The sequence below is a fragment of the Scyliorhinus canicula genome, unplaced genomic scaffold (genome assembly GCF_902713615.1).
Source record: "Scyliorhinus canicula unplaced genomic scaffold, sScyCan1.1, whole genome shotgun sequence".
Classification (NCBI taxonomy): Eukaryota; Metazoa; Chordata; class Chondrichthyes; order Carcharhiniformes; family Scyliorhinidae; genus Scyliorhinus; species Scyliorhinus canicula.
In genome coordinates this window covers 297,060-323,750 of record NW_024055727.1, presented here as the reverse complement: position 1 = coordinate 323,750, position 26,691 = coordinate 297,060, and the positions used below count along the sequence as shown (strand labels likewise).

General features: G+C 46.7%; 1 protein-coding gene across 7 annotated transcripts in view; it reads left to right on the top strand.

The window, feature by feature from the left end:
* LOC119960717 (Fc receptor-like protein 5) overlaps positions 1-26,691 on the top strand; it is a 177,500-nt gene that overhangs the window by 12,956 nt on the left and 137,853 nt on the right. For 5 of the 7 annotated variants that reach the window (XR_005459503.1, XR_005459502.1, XM_038788336.1 and 2 more), the window contains one exon: positions 3,672-3,701. Coding sequence is in view for 3 of the 7 variants with exons in the window: in XM_038788336.1 (XP_038644264.1) it covers positions 3,672-3,701 (30 nt within the window). In the remaining 4 variants the exon portion in view is untranslated. Of the gene's footprint in view, positions 1-3,671; positions 3,713-26,691 lie in introns of all 7 variants that reach the window. The other 2 variants (XM_038788338.1, XM_038788339.1) reach the window with 1 other exon arrangement.

Below are 26,691 nucleotides of genomic sequence, written 5' to 3'. Positions count from 1 at the left end.
CGTGATAGTGAGATGAGGAATAGGGAGAGAGAGCAATTAAACACGTGGCTACAGGGATGGTGCAGGCGGGAGGGATTCAGATTTCTGGATAACTGGGGCTCTTTCTGGGGAAGGTGGGACCTCTATAGACAGGATGGTCTACATCTGAACCTGAGGGGCACCAATATCCTGGGGGGGAGATTTGTTAGTGCTCTTTGGGGGGGTTTAAACTAATTCAGCAGGGGCATGGGAACCTGGATTGTAGTTTTAGGGTACGGGAGATTGAGAGTATAGAGGTCAGGAGCACAGATTTGACTTCGCAGGAGGGTGCCAGTGTTCAGGTAGGTGGTTTGAAGTGTGTCTACTTCAATGCCAGGAGTATACGAAATAAGGTAGGGGAACTGGCAGCATGGGTTGGTACCTGGGACTTCGATGTTGTGGCCATTTCAGAGACATGGATAGAGCAGGGACAGGAATGGTTGTTGCAGGTTCCGGGGTTTAGGTGTTTTAGTAAGTTCAGAGAAGGGGGCAAAAGAGGGGGAGGTGTGGCGCTGCTAGTCAAGGACAGTATTACGGTGGCGGAAAGGATGCTAGATGGGGACTCTTCTTCTGAGGTAGTATGGGCTGAGGTTAGAAACAGGAAAGGAGAGGTCACCCTGTTGGGAGTTTTCTATAGGCCACCTAATAGTTCTAGGGATGTAGAGGAAAGGATGGCGAAGATGATTCTGGAAAAGAGCGAAAGTAACAGGGTAGTTGTTATGGGAGACTTTAACTTTCCAAATATTGACTGGAAAAGATATAGTTCGAGTACATTAGATGGGTCATTCTTTGTACAATGTGTGCAGGAGGGTTTCCTGACACAATATGTTGACAGGCCAACAAGAGGCGAGGCCACATTGGATTTGGTTTTGGGTAATGAACCAGGCCAGGTGTTAGATCTGGAGGTAGGTGAGCACTTTGGAAACAGTGACCACAATTCGGTGACCTTTACGTTAGTGATGGAAAGGGATAAGTATACCCCGCAGGGCAAGAGTTATAGCTGGGGGAAGGGCAATTATGATGCCATTAGACATGACTTAGGATGTGTTGGTTGGAGAAGTAGGCTGCAAGGGTTGGGCACACTGGATATGTGGAGCTTGTTCAAGGAACAGCTATTGCATGTTCTTGATAAGTACGTACCAGTCAGGCAGGGAGGAAGGGGTCGAGCGAGGGAACCGTGGTTTACCAAAGAAGTGGAATCTCTTGTTAAGAGGAAGAAGGAGGCCTATGTGAAGATGAGGCGTGAAGTTTCAGTTGGGGCGCTTGATATTTACAAGGAAGCGAGGAAGGATCTAAAGAGAGAGCTGAGACGAGCAAGGAGGGGACATGAGAAGTCTTTGGCAGGTAGGATCAAGGAAAACCCAAAAGCTTTCTATAGGTATGTCAGGAATAAAAGAATGACTAGGGTAAGAGTAGGGCCAGTCAAGGACAGTGGTGGGAAGTTGTGTGTGGAGGCTGAGGAGATAAGCGAGATACTAAATGAATACTTTTCGTCAGTATTCACTCAAGAAAAAGATAATATTGTGGAGGAGAATGCTGAGACCCAGGCTATTAGAATAGATGGCATTGAGGTGCGTAGGGAAAAAGTGTTGGCAATTCTGGACAAGGTGAAAATAGATAAGTCCCCGGGGCCGGATGGGATTTATCCTAGGATTCTCTGGGAATCCAGGGAAGAGATTGCTGAGCCTTTGGCTTTGATTTTTAGGTCATCATTGGCTACAGGAATAGTGCCAGAGGACTGGAGGATAGCAAATGTGGTCCCTTTGTTCAAGAAGGGGAGTAGAGATAACCCCGGTAACTATAGGCCGGTGAGCCTAACGTCTGTGGTGGGTAAAGTCTTGGAGAGGATTATAAAAGATACGATTTATAATCATCTAGATAGGAATAATATGATTAGGGACAGTCAGCATGGTTTTGTGAAGGGTAGGTCATGCCTCACAAACCTTATCGAGTTCTTTGAGAAGGTGACTGAACAGGTAGACGAGGGTAGAGCAGTTGATGTGGTGTATATGGATTTCAGTAAAGCGTTTGATAAGGTTCCCCACGGTCGTCTATTGCAGAAAATACGGAGGCTGGGGATTGAGGGTGATTTAGAGATGTGGATCAGAAATTGGCTAGTTGAAAGAAGACAGAGAGTGGTAGTTGATGGGAAATGTTCAGAATGGAGTTCAGTTACGAGTGGCGTACCACAAGGATCTGTTCTGGGGCCGTTGCTGTTTGTCATTTTTATAAATGACCTAGAGGAGGGCGCAGAAGGATGGGTGAGTAAATTTGCAGACGACACTAAAGTCGGTGGAGTTGTAGACAGTGCGGAAGGATGTTGCAGGTTACAGAGGGACATAGATAAGCTGCAGAGCTGGGCTGAGAGGTGGCAAATGGAGTTTAATGTGGAGAAGTGTGAGGTGATTCACTTTGGAAAGAATAACAGAAATGCGGAATATTTGGCTAATGGTAAAATTCTTGGTAGTGTGGATGAGCAGAGGGATCTCGGTGTCCATGTACATAGATCCCTGAAAGTTGCCACCCAGGTTGATAGGGTTGTGAAGAAGGCCTATGGTGTGTTGGCCTTTATTGGTAGAGGGATTGAGTTCCGGAGCCATGAGGTCATGTTGCAGTTGTACAAAACTCTAGTACGGCCGCATTTGGAGTATTGCGTACAGTTCTGGTCGCCTCATTATAGGAAGGACGTGGAAGCTTTGGAACGGGTGCAGAGGAGATTTACCAGGATGTTGCCTGGTATGGAGGGAAAATCTTATGAGGAAAGGCTGATGGACTTGAGGTTGTTTTCGTTAGAGAGAAGAAGGTTAAGAGGTGACTTAATAGAGGCATACAAAATGATCAGAGGGTTAGATAGGGTGGACAGCGAGAGCCTTCTCCCGCGGATGGAGGTGGCTAGCACGAGGGGACATAGCCTTAAATTGAGGGGTAATAGATATAGGACAGAGGTCAGAGGTGGGTTTTTTACGCAAAGAGTGGTGAGGCCGTGGAATGCCCTACCTGCAACAGTAGTGAACATGCCAACATTGAGGGCATTTAAAAATTTATTGGATAAGCATATGGATGATAAGGGCATAGTGTAGGTTAGATGGCCTTTAGATTTTTTCCATGTCGGTGCAACATCGAGGGCCGAAGGGCCTGTACTGCGCTGTATCGTTCTATGTTCTATGTTCTATGTCCCGCAAACCGCAGAAACTGGCAGGTTGAATATTCGTGGCATATAGATTCAGAACCTCAGCCAAAGGGATGTAGCGTTGAGTGAGTCATATGGTTCTTGATGCTTATTAAAAGCCTCGCAAGTTCCCTTTTATTTTATTCCCATCTTTGGAGGTTAGGGTTAGGGTGAGTGTCATTCTTTAGTTTGCTTTTTAGTAACCTCTGGCCCGAGTTCTTCACTGTATTCTGAAACCGCTGCAAATGGGGAACACACACGTTCTGCTTAATTTCAAAATATCTTCCAGTGATGCATAGAATTTATACAATACCGACAGAGTAGAAGTAGGCCATCCGGCCCATCCATTCTGCACCGACCGTCTTCAATAATAGTCTCTCCAGGCCCACTCCCCAACCCCACCCCAGTAGCCAACCTAACCTGCACATCTTTCAACATTAAATGCCAGAACCTTATCGATTATATTTCTCTTCATATTTTTCAGTGGCAATGGCTTCGCAGTCGGCAGCACAAGGTATGTGGAAGGTAAAATGACTATTCACAACCACTTATAGCAACAACATGATAGTCAATAGTGAGCTTCACACATACCAAATATAATCTTTATTAAGAAAGGAAAATAAATGAAAATTACAGCACAGGAACAGGCCCTTCGGCCCTCCCAGCCTGCGCCGATCCAGATCCTTTATCTAAACCTGTCGCCTATTTTCCAAGGATCTACTTCCCTCTGTTCCCCACCCGTTCATATATCTGTCTAGATGCATCAATGCCTCAATTAAGTCACCTCTTAACCTTTTTTCTCTAACACAAACAGCGTCAAGTCCCTCAGCCTTTCCTCATAAGATCTTCCCTCCATACCAGGCAACATTTGTAGGAACAACAGGGTGGTTGTGATGGGAGATTTTAACTTCCCCAACATTGAATGGGACTCATGTAGTGTTGGAGGCGTAGAGGGAGCAGAGTTTGTAAGGAGCATCCAGGAGAGATTTTTAGAGCAGTATGTAAATAGTCCAACTCGGGAAGAGGCCATACTGGACCTGGTATTGGGGAATGATCCCAGCCAGGTGGTTGAAGCTTCAGTCGGCGATTACTTTGGGAATAGCAATCACAATTCTATAAGTTTTAGAATATTCATGGACAAAGATGAGAGTTTCCCTAAAGGAAGTGTGCGAAATTGGGGCAAGGCAGAGTATAATAAAATTCGGCAGGAGCTCGGGAATGTGGATTGGGAGCAGCTGTTTAAGGGTAAATCCACATTTGAAAATTCTAAAGGTTGATTAGAGTGCAGGACAGACATGTTCCTGTGAAAATGAGAGGTAGAAATGGCAAGATTAGGGAACCATGGATGACGGGTGGAATTGTAAGACTAGCTAAGATGAAAAAGGAAGCATACAAAGGATTGAGGCAACTCAAAACTGATGAAGCTTTGGAGGAATATCGGGAAAGTAGGACGAATCTCAAACGCACAATAAAGAGGGCTAAAAGGGGTCATGAAATATCTTTGGCTAACAGGGTTAAGGAAAATCCCAAAGCCTTTTATTCGTATATAAGGAGCAACAGGGTAACTAGAGAAAGGATTGGCCCACTCAAAGACAAAAGAGGGAATTTATGCGTAGAGTCAGAGGAAATAAGTGAGCTTCTTAATGAGTACTTTGCATCGGTATTTACCAAGGAGAGGGAAATGATGGATGTTGAGGCTAGGGATGGATGTTTAAATACTCTAGGTCATGTCTGTATAAGGAAGTGGGAGGTTTTGGGTATTCTAAAAGGCATTAAGGTGGACAGGTCCCCAGGACTGGAAGGGATCTATCCCAGGTTAATGAGGGAAGCGAGGGACGAAATAGCTGGGGCCTTAACAGATATCTTTGCAGCATCCTTGAGGTCCACGGGTGACGTCCCGAAGGACTGGATAATTGCTAATATTGTCCCTTTGTTTAAGAAGGGTAGCAGGGATAATTCAGGGAATTATAGACCTGTGAGCTTGATGACAGTGATAGGTAAACTGTTGGAGAAGATACTGAGGGATAGGATCTATTCACATTTGGAAGAAAATAATTATCAGTGATAGGCAGCATGGTTTTGTGCAGGGAAGGCCAAGTCTTACAAACCTAATAGAATTCTTTGAGGAAGTGACAAAGTTAATTGATGAGGGAAGGACTGTAGATGTCATATACATGGACTTTAGTAAGGCGTTTGATAAGGTTTCCCATGGCAGGTTGATGGAAAAAGTGAAGTCGTATGGGGTTCAGGGTATACTAGCTAGATGGATAAAGAACTGGCTGGGCAACAGGAGACAGAGAGTAGTGGTGGAAGGGAGTGTCTCTAAATGGAGAAAGGTGACTTGTGGTGTTCTACAGGGATCCGTGCTCGGACCACTGTTGTTTGTGATATGCATAAATGATCTGGACGAAGGTATAAGTGGTCTGATGAGCAAGTTTGCAGATGATACTAAGATTGGTGGAGTTGCATATAGTGAGACGGACTGTCAGAGAATACAGCAAAATATAGATAGATTGGAGAGTCGGGCAGAGAAATGGCCGATGGAGTTCAATCCAGGAAAATGCGAGGTGATGCATTTTGGAAGATGAAATTCAAGAGCGGACTATATGATCAATGGAAGGGTCCTGGGGAAAATTGATGTCCAGAGAGATCTGGGAGATCAGGTCCACAGTTGGTAGGATGTTGCAAGTCCAGGCCAGATGGTGGGGGTTGAATGTAATACGACATGAATCCAAGATCCCGGTTGAGGCCGCACTCATACGTGCGGAACTTAGCTATAAGTTTTTGCTCGGCAATTCTGCGTTGTCGCGTGTCCTGAAGGCTGCCTTGGAGAACACTTACCCGGAGATCAGAGGCTGATCTCAACCGGGATCTTGGATTCATGTCGCATTACATCCACCCCCCACCATCTGGCCTGGACTTGCAGAATCCTACTAACTGTCCTGGCTTGTGACAATTCCCACCTCTTTATCCTGGGATCACCCCCTATCTCTGGATCTGTGATGATTTGATTACCCGCAAATGCTCTCATTCCAAGCATTGTCTGGCATCTCTGACTTTGTCTATATAAATGTTTCTGGAACATACCTCTCCATTCACCTGAGGAAGGAGCAGTGCTCCCAAAGCTCGTGTTTGAAACACACCTATTGGACGTTAACCTGGTGTTGTAAGACTTCTTACTGTGCCCACCCCAGTCCAACGCCGGCATCTCCACACCAAAGTTAAGGAGAGACAGCATGGTTTCGTGAAGGGGAGGTCATGTCTCACTATCATGATCAAGTTGTTTGAGAAGTGACGAAGTTGATTGGTTTAGGAGAGGGCAGAAGATGTTGGACATTAGTAAAGCCTCTGGCAAGATCACTCAGGGCAGACTGGTGCATGGGAGTGAAGTTGCACAGGATCAGAGGGGAGCTGGTCAGGTGGATACATACTGGCTCGGTCATAGAAGGCAGAGGGAAGCAGTGGAAGATGCGTATCTAAATGGACGGCTGTGACTAGCGGTGTTCCGCAGTGTTGGGACGTTTACTGTTTGTAGTATAAATAAATGATTTAGAGGAACATGTAACTGGTCTCATTAGCAAGTTTGCGGAAGACACAAAGGTTGGTGGAGTTGAGGATTGCGATCAGGACTGTCAGAGGATGCAGCTGGGCATATATTGGTTTTGGGGGAGAGACGGCAGATGGAGTTAAATCCGGAGAAATGGGAGTTAATGCATTTGGAATCTCTAATTCCGTGGGAAATAGCAATGAATGGCAGAACGCTTCAGAGTATTGACAGACAGATGGATCTGGGTGGACAGGCCCAACGTCACCGAAAATGCAACACAGGTGGAGTACATAGAACACAGAACATAGACCATTACAGCGCAGTACAGGCCCTTCGGCCCTCGATGTTGCTCCGACCTGTGAAACCTCTCTAAAGCCCATCTACACTATTCCCATAGCGTCCATATGTCTATCCAATAACCATTTGAATGCGTTTAGTGTTAGCGAGTCCACTTCTGTTGCAGGCAGGACATTCCACGCCCTTACTACTCTCTGAGTAAAGAACCTACCTCTGACATCTGTCCTATATCTATCTCCACTCAATTTAAAGCTATGTCCCCTCGTGCCAGACATCACCATCCGAGGAAAAAGGCACTCAATGTCCACCCTATCTAATCCTCTGATCATCTTGTATGCCTCAATTAAGTAATCTCTTAACCTTCTTCTCTCTAACACAAACAGCCTCAAGTCCTTCAGCCTTTCCTCGTGAGATCTTCCCTCCATACCAGGCAACATCCTGGTAAATCTCCTCTGCACCCTTTCCAATGCTTCCACATCCTTCCTATAATGCGGCGACCAGAACTGCACGCAATACTCCAAATGCGGATGTTAATTCCTGGTTAATTTGCTGTCAGTCTAGATTCAATAAAATCTAAATGGATTTGCAGGTTTCATATCATTTAATTATAACTAACTTGCAAGGCTGACTCAATCCATAGAGCTACAGAACACACATACTGTCTTCTGCAGCATCCCAGGATAAAGAGACCCTCAAACAAAGGAACACTGGAGATATACTTCAAATTACATCAAGATTCGCATACAAACTTCCCATTGGTCATTTCACACACCTCCTGACCTGGTCATATATCCTAATTGGCTCACTTATCCTGGGCCCATTTTTTACCCAGCATCCTTTTCACTATTCTCTCCACGAGGCTCCCATCCCCCGAGCCATGCTTTGCTCATCTCTTTGTTCTCTGTCTGTGAACACATTACCCTCAGGGTCCTACTGTCCACTTCCTCATTCCCTCCTTTTATCATTTCATGATAACCCATCATTCCTAGCTGTAGTTATGGCCCCTCAGCTAAGAAAACTCGTTGCTGCTTTCTAAATCCTATTATAGCACCCCATCGGCCGCTGCATGCTCGTGGATCCTAACAGTCAATGCTCTAGGGGCGGCTATCTGTTCCAGCGCACCCTGCATTTTACCCATCATGCATTTAAGGATGGCCATGCCCACAAAGATGCAGGTGAGATAATCAAGAGCATACCGGTTCTGCATGGCAACCAACCTGAGTTGAGATAATTCCCTGGTTATTGCCTCGAGGGCCCCTAAGGTTTCGTTGCCCAGCATGGTAAGGCCACAAATAAAATAATTCCTATCGTTGACCGCCAAGGAACCCCCCCCCCCAACCTCCAGTGTCAAGGCGCACAGAATTCCCCATCCGGCTGAGTGGCCCCGGGTTGGGTGCTGGGACCTGAGATTTCTTCCAACCTTCGCAGAATTCGGCTGAGACTGCCCGGCGCCAATTTATGGTGCAGTATACACTCAGTAGGGGGCCGCAGTATCCACTCAGTGGGGCAGGGGGCCGCAGTATCCACTCAGTAGGGGGCCGCAGTATCCACTCAGTGGGGAGGGGGGCCGCAGTATCCACTCAGTGGGGCAGGGGGGCCGCAGTATCCACTCGGTGGGGCAGGGGGCCGCAGTATCCACTCAGTGGGGCAGGGGGCCGCAGTATCCACTCAGTGGGGCAGGGGGCAGCAGTATCCACTCAGTGGGGCAGGGGGCCGCAGTATCCACTCAGTGGGGCAGGGGACCGCAGTATCCACTCAGTGGGGCAGGGGGCCGCAGTATCCACTCAGTGGGGCAGGGGGCCGCAGTATCCACTCAGTGGGGCAGGGGGCCGCAGTATCCACTCAGTGGGGGGCCGCAGTATCCACTCAGTGGGGCAGGGGGCCGCAGTATCCACTCAGTGGGGCAGGGGCCCGCAGTATCCACTCAGTGGGTCAGGGGGGCCGCAGTATCCACTCAGTGGGGCAGGGGGCCGCAGTATCCACTCAGTGGGGGGCCGCAGTATCCACTCAGTGGGGCAGGGGGCCGCAGTATCCACTCAGTGGGGCAGGGGGCCGCAGTATCCACTCAGTGGGGCAGGGGGCCGCAGTATCCACTCAGTGGGGCAGGGGGCCCGCAGTATCCACTCAGTAGGGGGCCGCAGTATCCACTCAGTGGGGCAGGGGGCCGCAGTATCCACTCAGTGGGGCAGGGGGCCGCAGTATCCACTCAGTGGGGGGCCGCAGTATCCACTCAGTGGGGGGCCGCAGTATCCACTCAGTGGGGGGGCCGCATTATCCACTCAGTGGGCAGGGGGCCGCAGTATCCACTCAGTGGGGCAGGGGGCCGCAGTATTCACTCAGTGAGGCAGGGGCCGCAGTATCCACTCAGTGGGGCAGGGGGCCGCAGTATCCACTCAGTGGGGCAGGGGGCCGCAGTATCCACTCAGTGGGGCAGGGGGCAGCAGTATCCACTCAGTGGGACAGGGGGCTGCCGTATCCACTCAGTGGGGGGCCACAGTATCCACTCAGTGGGGCAGGGGGCCGCAGTATCCACTCAGTGGGGCAGGGGGCCGCAGTATCCACTCAGTGGGGCAGTGGGGCCGCAGTATCCACTCAGTGGGGCAGGTGGCCGCAGTATCCACTCAGTGGGGCAGGGGGCCGCAGTATCCACTCAGTGGGGCAGGGGGCAGCAGTATCCACTCAGTGGGGCAGGGGGCCGCAGTATCCACTCAGTGGGGGCCGCAGTATCCACTCAGTGGGGCAGGGGGCCGCAGTATCCACTCAGTGGGGGAGCCGCAGTATCCACTCAGTGGGGCAGGGGCCGCAGTATCCACTCAGTGGGGCAGGGGGCCGCAGTATCCACTCAGTGGGGGAGCCGCAGTATCCACTCAGTGGGGCAGGGGGCTGCAGTATCCACTCAGTGGGGCAGGGGGCCGCAGTATCCACTCAGTGGGGCAGGGGGCCGCAGTATCCACTCAGTGGGGCAGGGGGCCGCAGTATCCACTCAGTGGGGCAGTGGGGCCGCAGTATCCACTCAGTGGGGGGCCGCAGTATCCACTCAGTGGGGCAGGGGGCCGCAGTATTCACTCAGTGGGGCAGGGGGCCGCAGTATCCACTCAGTGGGGCAGGGGGCCGCAGTATCCACTCTGTGGGCCAGGGGGCTGCAGTATCCACTCAGTGGGGCAGGGGGCCGCAGTATCCGCTCAGTGGGGGGGCCGCAGTATCCACTCAGTGGGGGGCCGCAGTATACACTCAGTGGGGCAGGGGGCCGCAGTACCCACTCAGTGGGGCAGGGGGCCGCAGTATCCACTCAGTGGGGCAGGGGGCCGCAGTATCCACTCAGTGGGGCAGGGGACCGCAGTATCCACTCAGTGGGGCAGGGGACTGTGGTAGGGACTAGAGTCCCGATAGCAATTTGGCGGGGAAATGGGGGTGACAAAACATTGGTCGCTGTACCATTAAAGAAAAAGTAGTATCCTGGCTCCGTGTACAGGCTAGCATCACAATCAGTATATTGATTGAGCAGTGAACCCCTAGTATCCCATTTCATCCAGCTTTGGAACGCCCATTTGGGCCTCATAGCAATGCGGAACGCCCTAGACCCAACAGTGATATGAGAGACATTCGCCCAGCCACCAAGGAGCTGGAGGCCGGCGTTCAATGGAACGCAGGTGGTGTTATAACAGACTAATTGGCCAGACGCCTGAGTGACGTGACATCTCCTATCCGTACAGGTGGGGAACAGACATGTTATATTCGTTTCCACCTCTACTAGCAAACAGCCATACCCCGGACTGCTGAAACAATTCTCGTACGACCAGGAGTCTCTATTGGGAGTGAAGTGGCTAGTTATATACACCCTCCACAGTTGAAGCTTATCCTGCTGTGAGTGGGAATTATCCCGAGAAAGGGGAAGGCAAATAGCTGGTGGGGCCGAACCCGGATCGGAAGGAAGAGTAACTTGCTCGGGCAGTGGCTCCGAACTCTGACAATGAACCACAGTTTGGGGAGTGCCCCAAAGCGGTGGAACAGAAAATAACCTAGACACCAATGTGGGATTTGGGTAGCAGACAACCCGCCCCTGGCCATACAAGCGGTGGTAGATCTAGTAGAAGAGATTCATACTGTCCAGGTTTCCCTCATTCCGGGTCCTAAATAAATTAAGTACATCTCCTGATAACCTACGTCTAGTTGTACCTCCCTCCTTACACAGCCCTACCTCTGTCTAGTCCCTCTCTCTCTCACTCACAACCTCTTCCTACCCCCTCCTCACAGTCTGATTTTACCTGTAAGGCACCAAGGTTAACACATCCAAAATCAAATTTACATATACTCCAAAACAAGGCAATGTCCATGCAGTCTTCCCTTCCCATCGTTATGCAATTGCGTCATTAGTCCTGCATGGTCCGTTAACCGGATGACCTTCCATGAGTCCATGCCACGTCCTCATATATGGGGGCAGCGCAGAATGTCACTTTTGCAGAGGTGAAATGTCCGGGTACTTCGGTTGGGGTTACAGATGTAGATGATATTCCCCTGTTCCATTCCCGCCGCCAATGTCACTCTAAGCGAGGCGATGCCTAAGATCACACAGGTGGTGTGTAGCCACCCCATAATGCTTCACACCTGTAAAATAGCGCTGGGGAAGGGAGGCAGGTTAGTGACCGACCTTTTACAGTGGTGGAGGTGGACCCAAACACTCCGCCCCTCCACTTTAACTGCAGTGGGGGTGGTAAGGAGAACTTGGAAAGGCCCCACCCATCGTGGCTCTGACCCTTTCCGAGTCCAATTTTTTTTTGACCATGACATAACGACCAGGCTGCACTGAGAGCGAGCTATGTGATAGGGACGGTGACGAGTGAGCTGCGCGGACCTGGCCATGGAGCTCCTTGAGGGCGTTAGTGAGGGCTAGAACATAATTAGTCCTTTCTTTAGTCAGATAGTGAAACTGAACCAATCTGGGACCAGGCAGTTTCCAGGGTGTTCTAATGGGCCTGCCGTAAAAGACTCGGCAGGAGAGAGCCAGGCCGATCCTGCAGGTGTGACCCACAGCTGAATGAGGGCAACGGGGAGCAACTTAAGCCATGTCAGTCCCGTGTCCGTTCTTAATTTAGCCAATTTAGTTTTGAGGGTCTGATTGTGTCTCTCAACCAACCCGGCCGCCTGCGGTCTGTCCGCAGTCTAACTGCTGGCGTATGCCTAACTGGGAGCAGAACCCCTTGTTGATCTGTCCAATAAAATGAGGCCCGTTATCAGAACTTAACTGAGCCGGTATTCCGTCCATAAACACCTCATCACATTTTTACAGCCTCTGGCTCTCCGTCCTCTTCCGTCTGGTGTGATGGTCACCAGTAACGAGATGTCATCTTTGGTGAATAATGATGGGCCAAGCCTATCGGCAGCATCCGAGCCCTAGCCAGTGTACAACACATATTAAGGCATCCAATGATTGTGCAGTATACAATTATAATAACAAGTATTATCAATCCATGCATCAGGTAAAACCCCATGACCAAGCTATGAGAGATAACCCTGAGCTGAATTTGACTAGATAGATAGCCATCCCCAATACAACCGTGTTGCCCTTAGGATTTATATCCTTCATATAGTTATACTGACTAGCAACTATCCCTCAGCCTTGTCATTCGTATTTACATGTCATGATTTGTAAACTGTGCAGGAAAATCAATGGTAAATGCATCCATCTCGCAGACCAGTGTCGATAGACCCTTTGTGATGTGCTTTCCTCAAGTCCAATCACCGTGAACCATAGCTGGCGCCGCTCAGGAAGGTAACACAATAGCCATTAGGGGTGTTCCACTACCTCCAAGGCATCTGACTACCTCGGGGCAGTAGCACCATAAAAGCGTCCTCATGTCCCTTAGAAGCAGCCCACAACTCAGTCCAACAGCGACCAAAAGGTCCTTATCCCTCACTGGGATTTTTTTTTGTAGGAAGTGCTTTCTGTTTCCCATAGGAATGGTAATTGATGATATTTTGTATCATGCACTGATTATCTTGCTTTATTAATTGCAGGAGCTTCAACCAATCCTTTTTCTACTCCTGACTTCCTGACTCTGACGTCGAATATTGTACTGAATCATGTAGCCTGCCAGCCCTGGCTTACTTGAGACAATAGCTCCGTTTTCTTCAACCCCCTGTTGTCTGTTATCATTTTCCTTACCGCATGGAGTGTATACTTGCCATTATTTGTTTTTTTGTTAAACACCACGCACACACTTAGTACAGTTAACTTCTTGTGGTTACAACCCAACTGAATTTATACATAACAGTCCCTAACAACTTACAGGACATTTAATCTGTAATAACTGTTATACTCTCCAATGCTATATTGGTTACAAATTTCCCCTCGTGGCAGCAAGCTGCCAATATTCTAGACTATTGTCATTTAAAATACGGGGGTTCCTCGTCAGTCACTGCTGTCTGCCGAGACCCTTAATAACTCCTCCGCGTAATACGTCCCTCCTGGAGACCACAGATCACCCATCAGCTAACGTCCTGTTAGAGATGTCTGACCGGAGGTTTCAGTATTCAGTAATAATTTGATATTTTGATTTGTTGCTAACCCGTAAGGTTTTTCTTCCGGGCTCTATCATTGAATTCCCTCAAATATGTAGCCAATTGTATAATTAGTTTTTTCCCATACTGACTGAAACATTCTTCTGCAGAGGGTTGTTCAGGTTCTTCATCTGTATTATTGTTACTTCATTTGAAACTAAAATGAACAGGTCAAAGGCGGAGAGGGCCCTATTTCTTAATTTGTATCTTCCTATCGTTGCTTGGATATTCCAGAAGTACCATCTCCAGGTCTTCCCAACAGCATAAACCACGTGCTTCCTCACACATCGATACCACAAGTCTGTCACTTGTCTACATACTTGCACAGCCTTTTAGAGTCACATTGTTTGTCGGCCAAATTATCCTTGCAGTAATTGCACGTTGTCATTAATCTATCCCACTTACACTGACACTTCTTGGATTCAAAATCTCCCCTGTGGTCACAAACCTCAATCATTAAAGTTGCCTGATATTCCACAAAACAATCATGACAAAACTGAATGCCCCAAATCTCCCTGGGGGCTGCAGCATCCCATCGCTGTCTTTGCAAATGCTTTATCCATTCTCCTGAATACTCAGTATCTGACCATCTCCTGGGTTTCATATGACTACTACCAGTCCAGACAATCGGGCTACAGAATGCCCCACAATCCTGACTTGTGGTTTCCCGATGCTCACTGTGAACCATTTTAAACTGAGGGCCATTAATCACCGCCCTTGTTCTATCATTCCATACATTTAAATCTTTACTGATTACATTCCTATGCTCATTGCCCATAGGCTGCCAATGGAGTATCATAATTCCTCTGTATTTGTTCAATGTGACCAGATTTTAAAATTCTGACATAATTTCTTTTGCTCCAGACGCCATGGTTCTCTAATACAATTGTATGTTCACCGAAAAAAACATTATTTTTTTTTATGATTACTTCTCCTGTGGTTTTATTCGGCAGTTACCCACACTTCCTCTCTGTCATCAATTGGTTTCAATATCCTCTTTTTTTCCCCTGCATCATCTTAATTTTATTAAATCTTTCCCTGTCATCAGATTCTTATTTCCTGATACTGCAAGTAATTCTCCTAATCTAACATCAGGTCTAATGTTTCTATTGTCTGATTGTCTAGGGGCAGCACGGTAGCATGGTGGTTAGCATAAATGCTTCACAGCTCCAGGGTCCCAGGTTCGATTCCCGGCTGGGTCACTGTCTGCACGTCCTCCCAGTGTGTGCGTGGGTTTCCTCCGGGTGCTCCGGTTTCCTCCCACAGTCCAAAGATGTGCGGGTTAGGTGGATTGGCCATGATAAATTGCCCGTAGTGTCCTAAAAAGTAAGGTTAAGGGGGGTTGTTGGGTTACGAGTATAGGGTGGATACGTGGGTTTAAGTAGGGTGATCATTGCTCGGCACAACATCGAGGGCCGAAGGGCCTGTTCTGTGCTGTACTGTTCTATGTTCTATGATACCCCCTCTATAATGTAATCTCTAACTTCTGGTCTAATATCTTTATTCCTTAAAGCTCCTTCTACAATGTATTTAACACTCTAAACTTCATTTCTTCTGCGAGTAACTTTTTAATCAATGCATCGGGCACTCGGACCCTGGTGGAGCTGTGCCGTGTCAATTTCAACCGGTCAGCTGCACATAGCTAACTGCTTGGAAGTAAAACTTCACTTTGTGTTTATGCGAAGACCAATTTAGTGCTGAGCACATTTCTTGCCTGCCATTTATAACTTCTAAGTGATGTGAAACTATTTTATTATTTTTTTTTAGCAGCCAAGACTATGCCGAGTTGCAACTAATCATTTACAAATCCCAATTTATACATTTTGATTTCACTTTTTGTTTTCGTCCTGAGAATAATGTACTAATTAACTCCCACAATGTTAAGCATTATTACTAAGTTACTGAAGAACTTTCAAATACTTACCCCGTTTTAAATCTCACTTTAATACCTCCTAAAACACATTTCACAAAACTAGGAACAGAGGATATCACATTCTTATTAAACAGACTCATTCATTCATTGGAGATCTCCACTCAGACAAAAGGAATTCAAATCCTTATACATTCATTCATCAACACACAAGTTTGCCTCTGGTTCCCCCTGTCATTTATAACCCAATTCTGTTTCATTCAAACAACCCATATCTTCCCGAAACTATATTTGAACGGAATTGAACTGTCCGCAAACATTCCATCAGCGGTCTTTCACTGAACTGTTTCGCGGCATCACATCAACCCGATACAGACCTTAACCAATTTTAGCCAAATTCGAATTGAACGGAATTGAATTGTCTGCCAACATTCCATCAGCGGTCTTTTACTGAACTGTTTTAGCGACATCACATCAATCCGTTAAAGACCTTAACCAAATTAAAGTATAATTTAATAGAACCAATTTTTAATTTGCTACTCACATGCAACTGAGTGACCAGGCAACATCCCATCAGACTCCAACTGAACTGTTAGCCTCATTCCAAACCTGAGCCGTACCTGCAGTGACTGAAATCAAATCTTCTAATCCATCAGACTGACCATTGATTTCGTCGAGACAATCTCACCTGATCAAATGTGAGTGATGAGACTGTTAGCAGAATACGACAGAGGAAAATCGATATTGCAAGTTTTATCTAGTCATATTGTGGGCCCAGTTCCTCTTTCCCCTTCTGAGAGCAGTCCAATTCTGATCTCGCAGATGAAAGGCAAGGATCTCGAGAAACCCGGATTTTGGCACCAAATGTTAATTCCTGGTTAATTTGCTGTCAGTCTAGATTCAATAAAATCTGAGATGGATTCGCAGGTTTCATATCATTTAATTATAACTAACTTGCAAGGCTGACTCAATCCATAGAGCTACAGGACACACACACTGTCTTCTACAGCATCCCAGTATAAAGAGACCCTCAAACAAAGGAACACTGGAGATATACTTCAAATTACATCAAGATTCGCATACAAACTTCCCATTGGTCATTTTACACACCTCCTGACCTGGTCATATATCCTAATTGGCTCACTTATCCTGGGCCCATTTTTTACCCAGCATCCTTTTCACTACTCTCTTCACGAGGCTACCATCCCCCGAGCCATGCTTTGCTCATCCCTTTGTTCTCTGTCTGTGGACACATTACCCTCAGGTTCCTACTGTCCATCATATTCGTTTGCTCACTTCCTCACGGCCGCACCAGAGTTTTGTACAACTGCAACATGACCTCATGGCTCCCAAACTCAATTCCTCTACCAATAAAAGCTAACACACCGTACGCCTTCTTAACAACCCTCTCAACCTGGCTGTCAACTTTCAGCGATCTATGGACATGGACACCGAGATCTCTCTGCTCATCCACACCAAGAATCTTACAGTTATCCCAGAGAAGGTAGTTAAGAAGGCAGACAGCGTGCATGCGTTCAACGGCCGGGCCATTGAGTTTAAAAATTGGCAAGTCATGCTGCAGTTGCACAGAACCTTAGTTAGGCCAAACGTGAAATATAGGTTTATTTTCTGTCGCACACCACCATCAGGAAGTTGAGGGTTTGGAGAGGTACGGAAGAGTTTTACCAGGACGCCCCCTTGTGTGGAGGTCATTAGTGAGGAGAGATTGGATAAATTTGTTTGGTTCATAGATTAGTTCATAGATCTTTGAAAGTTGCCACTCAAGTGGATAGAGCTGTGAAGAAGACCTATGGTGTGTGAGCGTTCATTAGCAGAGGGATTGAATTTAAGAGCCGTGAGGTGATGATGCAGCTGTACATAACCTTGGTCAGGCCACATTTGGAGTACTGTGTGCAGTTCTGGTCACCTCATTTTAGGAAGGATGTGGAAGCTTTGGAAAAGCCGGAAAGGAGATTGACCAGGATGTTGCCTGGAATAGAGAGTAGGTCATATGAGGAAAGGTTGAGGGTGCTAGGCCTTTTCTCACTGGAACGAAGAAGGATGAGGGGTGACGATAGAGGTTTATAAGATGATCAGGGGAATAGATAGAGTAGACAGTCAGAGACTTTTTTGCCGGGTGGAACAAACCATTACAAGGGGACATAAATTTAAGTTAAATGGTGGAAGATATAGGGGTGATGTCAGAGGTAGGTTCTTTACCCAGAGAGTAGAGGGGGCATGGAATGCACTGCCTGTGGAAGTAGTTGAGTCAGAAACATTAGGGACCTTCAAGCGGCTATTGGATAGGTACATGGCTTATGGTCGAATAATGGAGTGTAGATTAATTTCTTCTTAAGGGCAGCACGGTAGCATTGTGGATAGCACAATTGCTTCACAGCTCCAAGGTCCCAGGTTCGATTCCGGCTTGGGTCACTGTCTGTGCGGAGTCTGCACATCCTCCCCGTGTGTGCGTGGGTTTCCTCCGGGTGCTCCGGTTTCCTCCCACAGTCCAATGATGTGCAGGTTGGGTGGATTGGCCATGAAAAATTGCCCTTAGTGTCCAAAATTCTATGATCTATGATTAACCTAGGACAGAAGTTTGGCACAACATTGTCCGGGGAGGCTGGTACGGGAATCGAACCATGCTGCTGGCCTGCCTTGGTCTGCTTTCAAAGACAGCGATTTAGCCCAGTGCTAAACCAGCCCCAATGGCTGGTTTTCTCCGGATGATGCAGTTTCCTCCCACAAACCAAATAGGTGCAGCTTGGGAGGATTGAACATGATAAATTGCCCCTCACTGTCCTATTGTTAAGGGAGTTTAATTGGCCGCTGGAGATGGTGCGGTGTTGTGGGCCTAGGTAGTGTGTACCTTCTACCCTACGATGCAGATTCAAACGGCCTCCTTCTGAAATATCTGGATTCTATTAACCTGTCCATCATTGGACACTGAGGGGCAATTTAGCTTGGCTAATCCACCTAACCAGTGCATCTTTGGACACTAAGGGACAATTTAACACGGCCAATCCTCCTAACCTGTACATCTTTGGACACTAAGGGACAATTTAACACGGCCAATCCCCATAACCTGAACATCTTTGGACACTAAAGGACAATTTAACATGGCCAATCCACCTAAACTGTACATCTTTGGACACTAAAGGACAATTTAACAAGGCGAATCCACCTAACCTGAACATCTTTGGACACGAAGGGACAATTTAACACGGCCAATCCCCCTAACCTGAACATCTTTGGACACTAAAGGACAATTTAACATGGCCAATCCACCTAACCTGTACATCTTTGGACACTAAAGGACAATTTAACACGGCCAATCCACCTAACCTGAACATCTTTGGACACTAAAAGGCAATTTAACACGGCTAATCCACCTAAACTGCACATCTTTAGACACTAAGGGCAATTTAACACGGCCAATCCACCTAACCTGTACATCTTTGGACACTAAAGGACAATTTAACACGGCCAATCCACCTAACCTGTACATCTTTGGACACTAAGAGACAATTTAACACGGCCAATCCACCTAAACTGCACATCTTTGGACACAAAGGGTCAATTTAACACGGCCAATCCACCTAACTTGTACATCTTTGGACACAAAAGGACAATTTAACACGGCCAATCCACCTAACCTGTACATCTTTGGACACTAAGGGACAATTCAATATGGCCAATCCAGCTAACCTGTACATATTTTGACACTAAGGGACAATGTAACACGGCCAATCCACCTAACCTGTACATCTTTGGACACTAAGGGACAATTTCTCACGGCCAACCCACGTAACCTGCACATAGAACAGTACAGCACAGAACAGGCCCTTCGGCCCTCAATGTTGTGCCGAGCCATGATCACCCAACTCAAACCCACGTATCCACCATATACCCGTAACCCAACAACCCCCCCTTAACCTTACTTTTATTAGGGCACTACGGGCAATTTAGCATAGCCAATCCCCCTAACCCGCACATCTTTGGACACTAAGGGACAATTTAACACAGCCAATCCACCTAACCCGCACATCTTTGGACACTGAGGGACAAATTAACACGGCCAATCCACCTAACTTCACATCTTTGGACACTAAGGTACAATTTAACATGGCCAATCCACCTAACCTGCACCTCTATTGATACTAAGTTGCAATTTAACATGGTCAATCCACCTAACCTGTACATCTATGGACACTAAGGGCAATTCAACAAGGCCAATCCCCCTAATCTGCACATCTTTGGACACTGAGCGACAATATAACACGGCCAATCCCCCTAACCTGTACATCTTTAGACACTAAGGGACAATATAACACGGCCAATCCACCTAACCTGTACATCTTTGGATACTAAGGGACAATTTAATACGGCCAATCCCCCTAACCTGTACATCTTGGGACACTAAAGTGGCAATTTTAAAACGACCAATCCACCTAAGCTGTACATCTTTGGACACTAAGAGACAATTTAACACGGCCAATCCACCTAGCCTGTACATATTTGGACACTAAGGGACAATTTAACATGGCCAATCCACCTAGCCTGTCCATCTTTGGACACTAAGGGACAATTTAACACGGCCAATCCACCTAACCTGTACATCTTTGGGAACTAAGGGGCAATTTAACACGGCCAATCCACCTAACCTGTACATCTTTGGACACTAAAGAACAATTTAACACGGCCAATCCACCTAAACTGCACATCTTTGGACACTAAGGGACAATTTAACGGCCAATCCCCCTAACCTGAACATCTTTGGACACTAAAGGACAATTTAACATGGCCAATCCACCTAACCTGTACATCTTTGGACACTAAAGGACAATTTAACACGGCCAATCCACCTAACCTGAACATCTTTGGACACTAAGGGACAATTTAACACGGCCAATCCCCCTAACCTGCACATCATTGGACACTAAAAGGCAATTTAACACGGCCAATCCACCTAAACTGCACATCTTTAGACACTAAGGGCAACTTAACACGGCCAATCCACCTAACCTGTACATCTTTGGACATTAAAGGACAATTTAACACGGCCAATCCACCTAACCTGTACATCTTTGGACACTAAGAGACAATTTAACACGGCCAATCCACCTAAACTGCACATCTTTGGACACAAAGGGACAATTTAACACGGCCAATCCACCTAACTTGTACATCTTTGGACACTAAAGGACAATTTAACACGGCCAATCCACCTAACCTGTACATCTTTGGACACTAAGGGACAATTCAATATGGCCAATCCAGCTAACCTGTACATATTTGGACACTAAGGGACAATGTAACACGGCCAATCCACCTAACCTGTACATCTTTGGACACTAAAGGACAATTTCTCACAGCCAACCCACCTAACCTGCACATAGAACAGTACAGCACAGAACAGGCCCTTCGGCCCTCAATGTTGTGCCGAGCCATGATCACCCAACTCAAACCCACGTATCCACCATATACCCGTAACCCAACAACCCCCCCTTAACCTTACTTTTATTAGGACACTACGGGCAATTTCGCATGGCCAATCCACCTAACCCGCACATCTTTGGACACTAAGGGACAATTTAACACAGCCAATCCACCTAACCTGTACATCTTTAGTCACTGAGGGACAAATTAACACGGCCAATCCTCCTAACCACATCTTTGGACACTAAGGGACAATTTAACACAGCCAATTCTCCTAACCCGCACATCTTTGGACACTAAGGGACAATTTAACACAGCCAATCCACCTAACCTGTACATCTTTGGACACTAACGGACAATTTAACACAGCCAATCCACCTAACCTGTACATCTTTAGTCACTGAGGGACAAATTAACACGGCCAATCCACCTAACTTCACATCTTTGGACACTAAGGTACAATTTAACATGGCCAATACACCTAACCTGCACCTCTATTGATACTAAGTTGCAATTTAACATGGTCAATCCACCTAACCTGTGCATCTATGGACACTAAGGGCAATTCAACAAGGCCAATCCCCCTGACCTGTCCATCTTTGGACTCTAAGGGACAATTCATCACGGCCAATCCCCCTAACCTGTACATCTACGGACACTAAGAGACAATTTTACACGGCCAATCCACCTAACCTGTACATCTATGGACACTAAGGGCAATTCAACACGGCAAATCCACCTAACCTGTACATCTTTGCAAACTATGGGACAATTTATCACGGCCAATCCACCTAATCTGCACATCTCTATTGATACTAAGTTGCAATTTAACATGGTCAATCCACCTAACCTGTACATCTATGGACACTAAGGGCAATTCAACAAGGCCAATCCCCCTAACCTGCACATCTTTGGACTCTGAGGGACAATATAACACGGCCAATCCCCCTAACCTGTACATCTTTAGACACTAAGGGACAATATAACACGGCCAATCCACCTAACCTGTACATCTTTGGATACTAAGGGACAATTTAATATGGCCAATCCACCTAACCTGTACATCTTGGGACACTAAAGGGGCAATTTTTAAACGACCAATCCACCTAAGCTGTACATCTTTGGACACTAAGAGACAATTTAACACGGCCAATCCACCTAGCCTGTACATATTTGGACACTAAGGGACAATTTAACATGGCCAATCCACCTAACCTGCACATCTATGGACACTGAGAGACAATTTAACACGGCCAATCCACCTAACCTGTACATCTTTGGGCACTAAGGGGCAATTAAGCACGGCCAATCCACCTAACCTGTACATCTATGGACACTTAGAGACAATTTAACACGGCCAATCCACCTAACCTGCACATCTTTGGACACTAAGGGGCAATTTTACACGGCCAATGAACCTAACCTGTACATCTTTGGACACCATGGGACAATTTAACATAGTCAATCCACCTAACCTGTACATCGATGGACACTAAGAGCAATTCAACAAGGCCAATCCCCCTGACCTGTCCACCTTTGGACTCTAAGGGACAATTCATCACGGCCAATCCCCCTAACCTGTACATCTACGGACACTAAGAGACAATTTTACACGGCCAATCCACCTAACCTGTACATCTATGGACACTAAGGGCAATTCAACACGGCAAATCCACCTAACCTGTTCATCTTTGCAAACTATGGGACAATTTATCACGGCCAATCCACCTAATCTGCACATCTTTCGACACTAAGGGGGTATTTTACACGGCCCATTCACCTAACCTGGAAATCTTTGGACACAAAGGGGCAATTTAACACGGCCAATCCACCTAACCTGCACATCTTATGACACTAAGGGGCAATTTAACACGGCCAATCCACCTAACCTGTACATCTTTGGACAATCAGGGACATTTTAACACGGCCAATCCACCTAACCTGTACATCTATGGACACTAAGAGACAATTTAACACGGCCAATCCACCTAACCTGTACCTCTTTGGACACTAAGGGACAATTTAACATGGCCAATCCACCTAACCTGTACATCTATGGACACTAAGAGCCAATTTTACACGGCCAATCCACCAAACCTGTACATTTTTGGACACTAAAGGGGTAATTTTACACGACCAATCCACCTAAGCTGTACACCTTTGGACACTAAGAGACTATTTAACACGGCCAATCCACCTAACCTGTACATCTTTGGGCACTTAGGGACAATTTAACATGGCCAATCCACCTAACCTGAACATCTTTGGGCACGAAGTGGCAATTTAACACGGCCAATCCACCTAACCTGTACATCTATGGACACTAAGGGCAATTCAACACGGCCAATCCACCTAACCTGTACATCTTTGCAAACTAAGGGACAATTTATCATGGCCAATCCACCTAATCTGCACATCTTTGGACACTAAGGGGGTATTTTACACGGCCCATTCACCAAACCTGTACATCTTTAGACACTAAGGGGCAATTTAACACGGCCAATCCCCCTAACCTGCACATCTTTGGACACTAAGGGCAATTTAACACGGCCAATCCATCTAACCTGTACATCTGTGGACACAAAGGGACAATTTAACATGGCCAATCCACCTAACCTGTACATCTATGGACACTGAGAGACAATTTAACACGGCCAATCCACCTAACCTGTACATCTTTGGGCACTAAGGGGTAATTTAACACGGCCAATCCACCTAACCTGTACATCTATGGACACTGAGAGACAATTTAACACGGCCAATCCACCTAACCTGCACATCTTTGGACACTAAGGGGCAATTTTACACGGCCAATGAACCTAACCTGTACATCTTTGGACACCATGGGACAATTTAACATAGTCAATCCACCTAACCTGTACATCGATGGACACTAAGGGCAATTCAACAAGGCCAATCCCCCTGACCTGTCCACCTTTGGACTCTAAGGGACAATTCATCACGGCCAATCCCCCTAACCTGTACATCTACGGACACTAAGAGACAATTTTACACGGCCAATCCACCTAACCTGTACATCTATGGACACTAAGGGCAATTCAACACGGCAAATCCACCTAACCTGTACATCTTTGCAAACTATGGGACAATTTATCACGGCCAATCCACCTAATCTGCACATCTTTGGACACTAAGGGGGTATTTTACACGGCCCATTCACCTAACCTGAACATCTTTGGACACAAAGGGGCAATTTAACACGGCCAATCCACCTAACCTGCACATCTTATGACAATAAGGGGCAATTTAACACGGCCAATCCACCTAACCTGTACATCTTTGGACAATCAGGGACATTTTAACACGGCCAATCCACCTAACCTGTACATCTATGGACACTAAGAGACAATTTAACACGGCCAATCCACCTAACCTGTACCTCTTTGGACACTAAGGGACAATTTAACATGGCCAATCCACCTAACCTGTACATCTATGGACACTAAGAGGCAATTTTACACGGCCAATCCACCTAACCTGTACATTTTTGGACACTAAAGGGGTAATTTTACACGACCAATCCACCTAAGCTGTACACCTTTGGACACTAAGAGACTATTTAACACGGCCAATCCACCTAACCTGTACATCTTTGGACACTAACGGACAATTTAACACAGCCAATCCACCTAACCTGTACATCTTTAGTCACTGAGGGACAAATTAACACGGCCAATCCACCTAACTTCACATCTTTGGACACTAAGGTACAATTTAACATGGCCAATACACCTAACCTGCACCTCTATTGATACTAAGTTGCAATTTAACATGGTCAATCCACCTAACCTGTGCATCTATGGACACGAAGGGCAATTCAACAAGGCCAATCCCCCTGACCTGTCCATCTTTGGACTCTAAGGGACAATTCATCACGGCCAATCCCCCTAACCTGTACATCTACGGACACTAAGAGACAATTTTACACGGCCAATCCACCTAACCTGTACATCTATGGACACTAAGGGCAATTCAACACGGCAAATCCACCTAACCTGTACATCTTTGCAAACTATGGGACAATTTATCACGGCCAATCCACCTAATCTGCACATCTCTATTGATACTAAGTTGCAATTTAACATGGTCAATCCACCTAACCTGTACATCTATGGACACTAAGGGCAATTCAACAAGGCCAATCCCCCTAACCTGCACATCTTTGGACTCTGAGGGACAATATAACACGGCCAATCCCCCTAACCTGTACATCTTTAGACACTAAGGGACAATATAACACGGCCAATCCACCTAACCTGTACATCTTTGGATACTAAGGGACAATTTAATATGGCCAATCCACCTAACCTGTACATCTTGGGACACTAAAGGGGCAATTTTTAAACGACCAATCCACCTAAGCTGTACATCTTTGGACACTAAGAGACAATTTAACACGGCCAATCCACCTAGCCTGTACATATTTGGACACTAAGGGACAATTTAACATGGCCAATCCACCTAACCTGCACATCTATGGACACTGAGAGACAATTTAACACGGCCAATCCACCTAACCTGTACATCTTTGGGCACTAAGGGGCAATTAAACACGGCCAATCCACCTAACCTGTACATCTATGGACACTGAGAGACAATTTAACACGGCCAATCCACCTAACCTGCACATCTTTGGACACTAAGGGGCAATTTTACACGGCCAATGAACCTAACCTGTACATCTTTGGACACCATGGGACAATTTAACATAGTCAATCCACCTAACCTGTACATCGATGGACACTAAGGGCAATTCAACAAGGCCAATCCCCCTGACCTGTCCACCTTTGGACTCTAAGGGACAATTCATCACGGCCAATCCCCCTAACCTGTACATCTACGGACACTAAGAGACAATTTTACACGGCCAATCCACCTAACCTGTACATCTATGGACACTAAGGGCAATTCAACACGGCAAATCCACCTAACCTGTTCATCTTTGCAAACTATGGGACAATTTATCACGGCCAATCCACCTAATCTGCACATCTTTCGACACTAAGGGGGTATTTTACACGGCCCATTCACCTAACCTGGAAATCTTTGGACACAAAGGGGCAATTTAACACGGCCAATCCACCTAACCTGCACATCTTATGACACTAAGGGGCAATTTAACACGGCCAATCCACCTAACCTGTACATCTTTGGACAATCAGGGACATTTTAACACGGCCAATCCACCTAACCTGTACATCTATGGACACTAAGAGACAATTTAACACGGCCAATCCACCTAACCTGTACCTCTTTGGACACTAAGGGACAATTTAACATGGCCAATCCACATAACCTGTACATCTATGGACACTGAGCCAATTTTACACGGCCAATCCACCAAACCTGTACATTTTTGGACACTAAAGGGGTAATTTTACACGACCAATCCACCTAAGCTGTACACCTTTGGACACTAAGAGACTATTTAACACGGCCAATCCACCTAACCTGTACATCTTTGGGCACTTAGGGACAATTTAACATGGCCAATCCACCTAACCTGAACATCTTTGGGCACGAAGTGGCAATTTAACACGGCCAATCCACCTAACCTGTACATCTATGGACACTAAGGGCAATTCAACACGGCCAATCCACCTAACCTGTACATCTTTGCAAACTAAGGGACAATTTATCATGGCCAATCCACCTAATCTGCACATCTTTGGACACTAAGGGGGTATTTTACACGGCCCATTCACCAAACCTGTACATCTTTAGACACTAAGGGGCAATTTAACACGGCCAATCCCCCTAACCTGCACATCT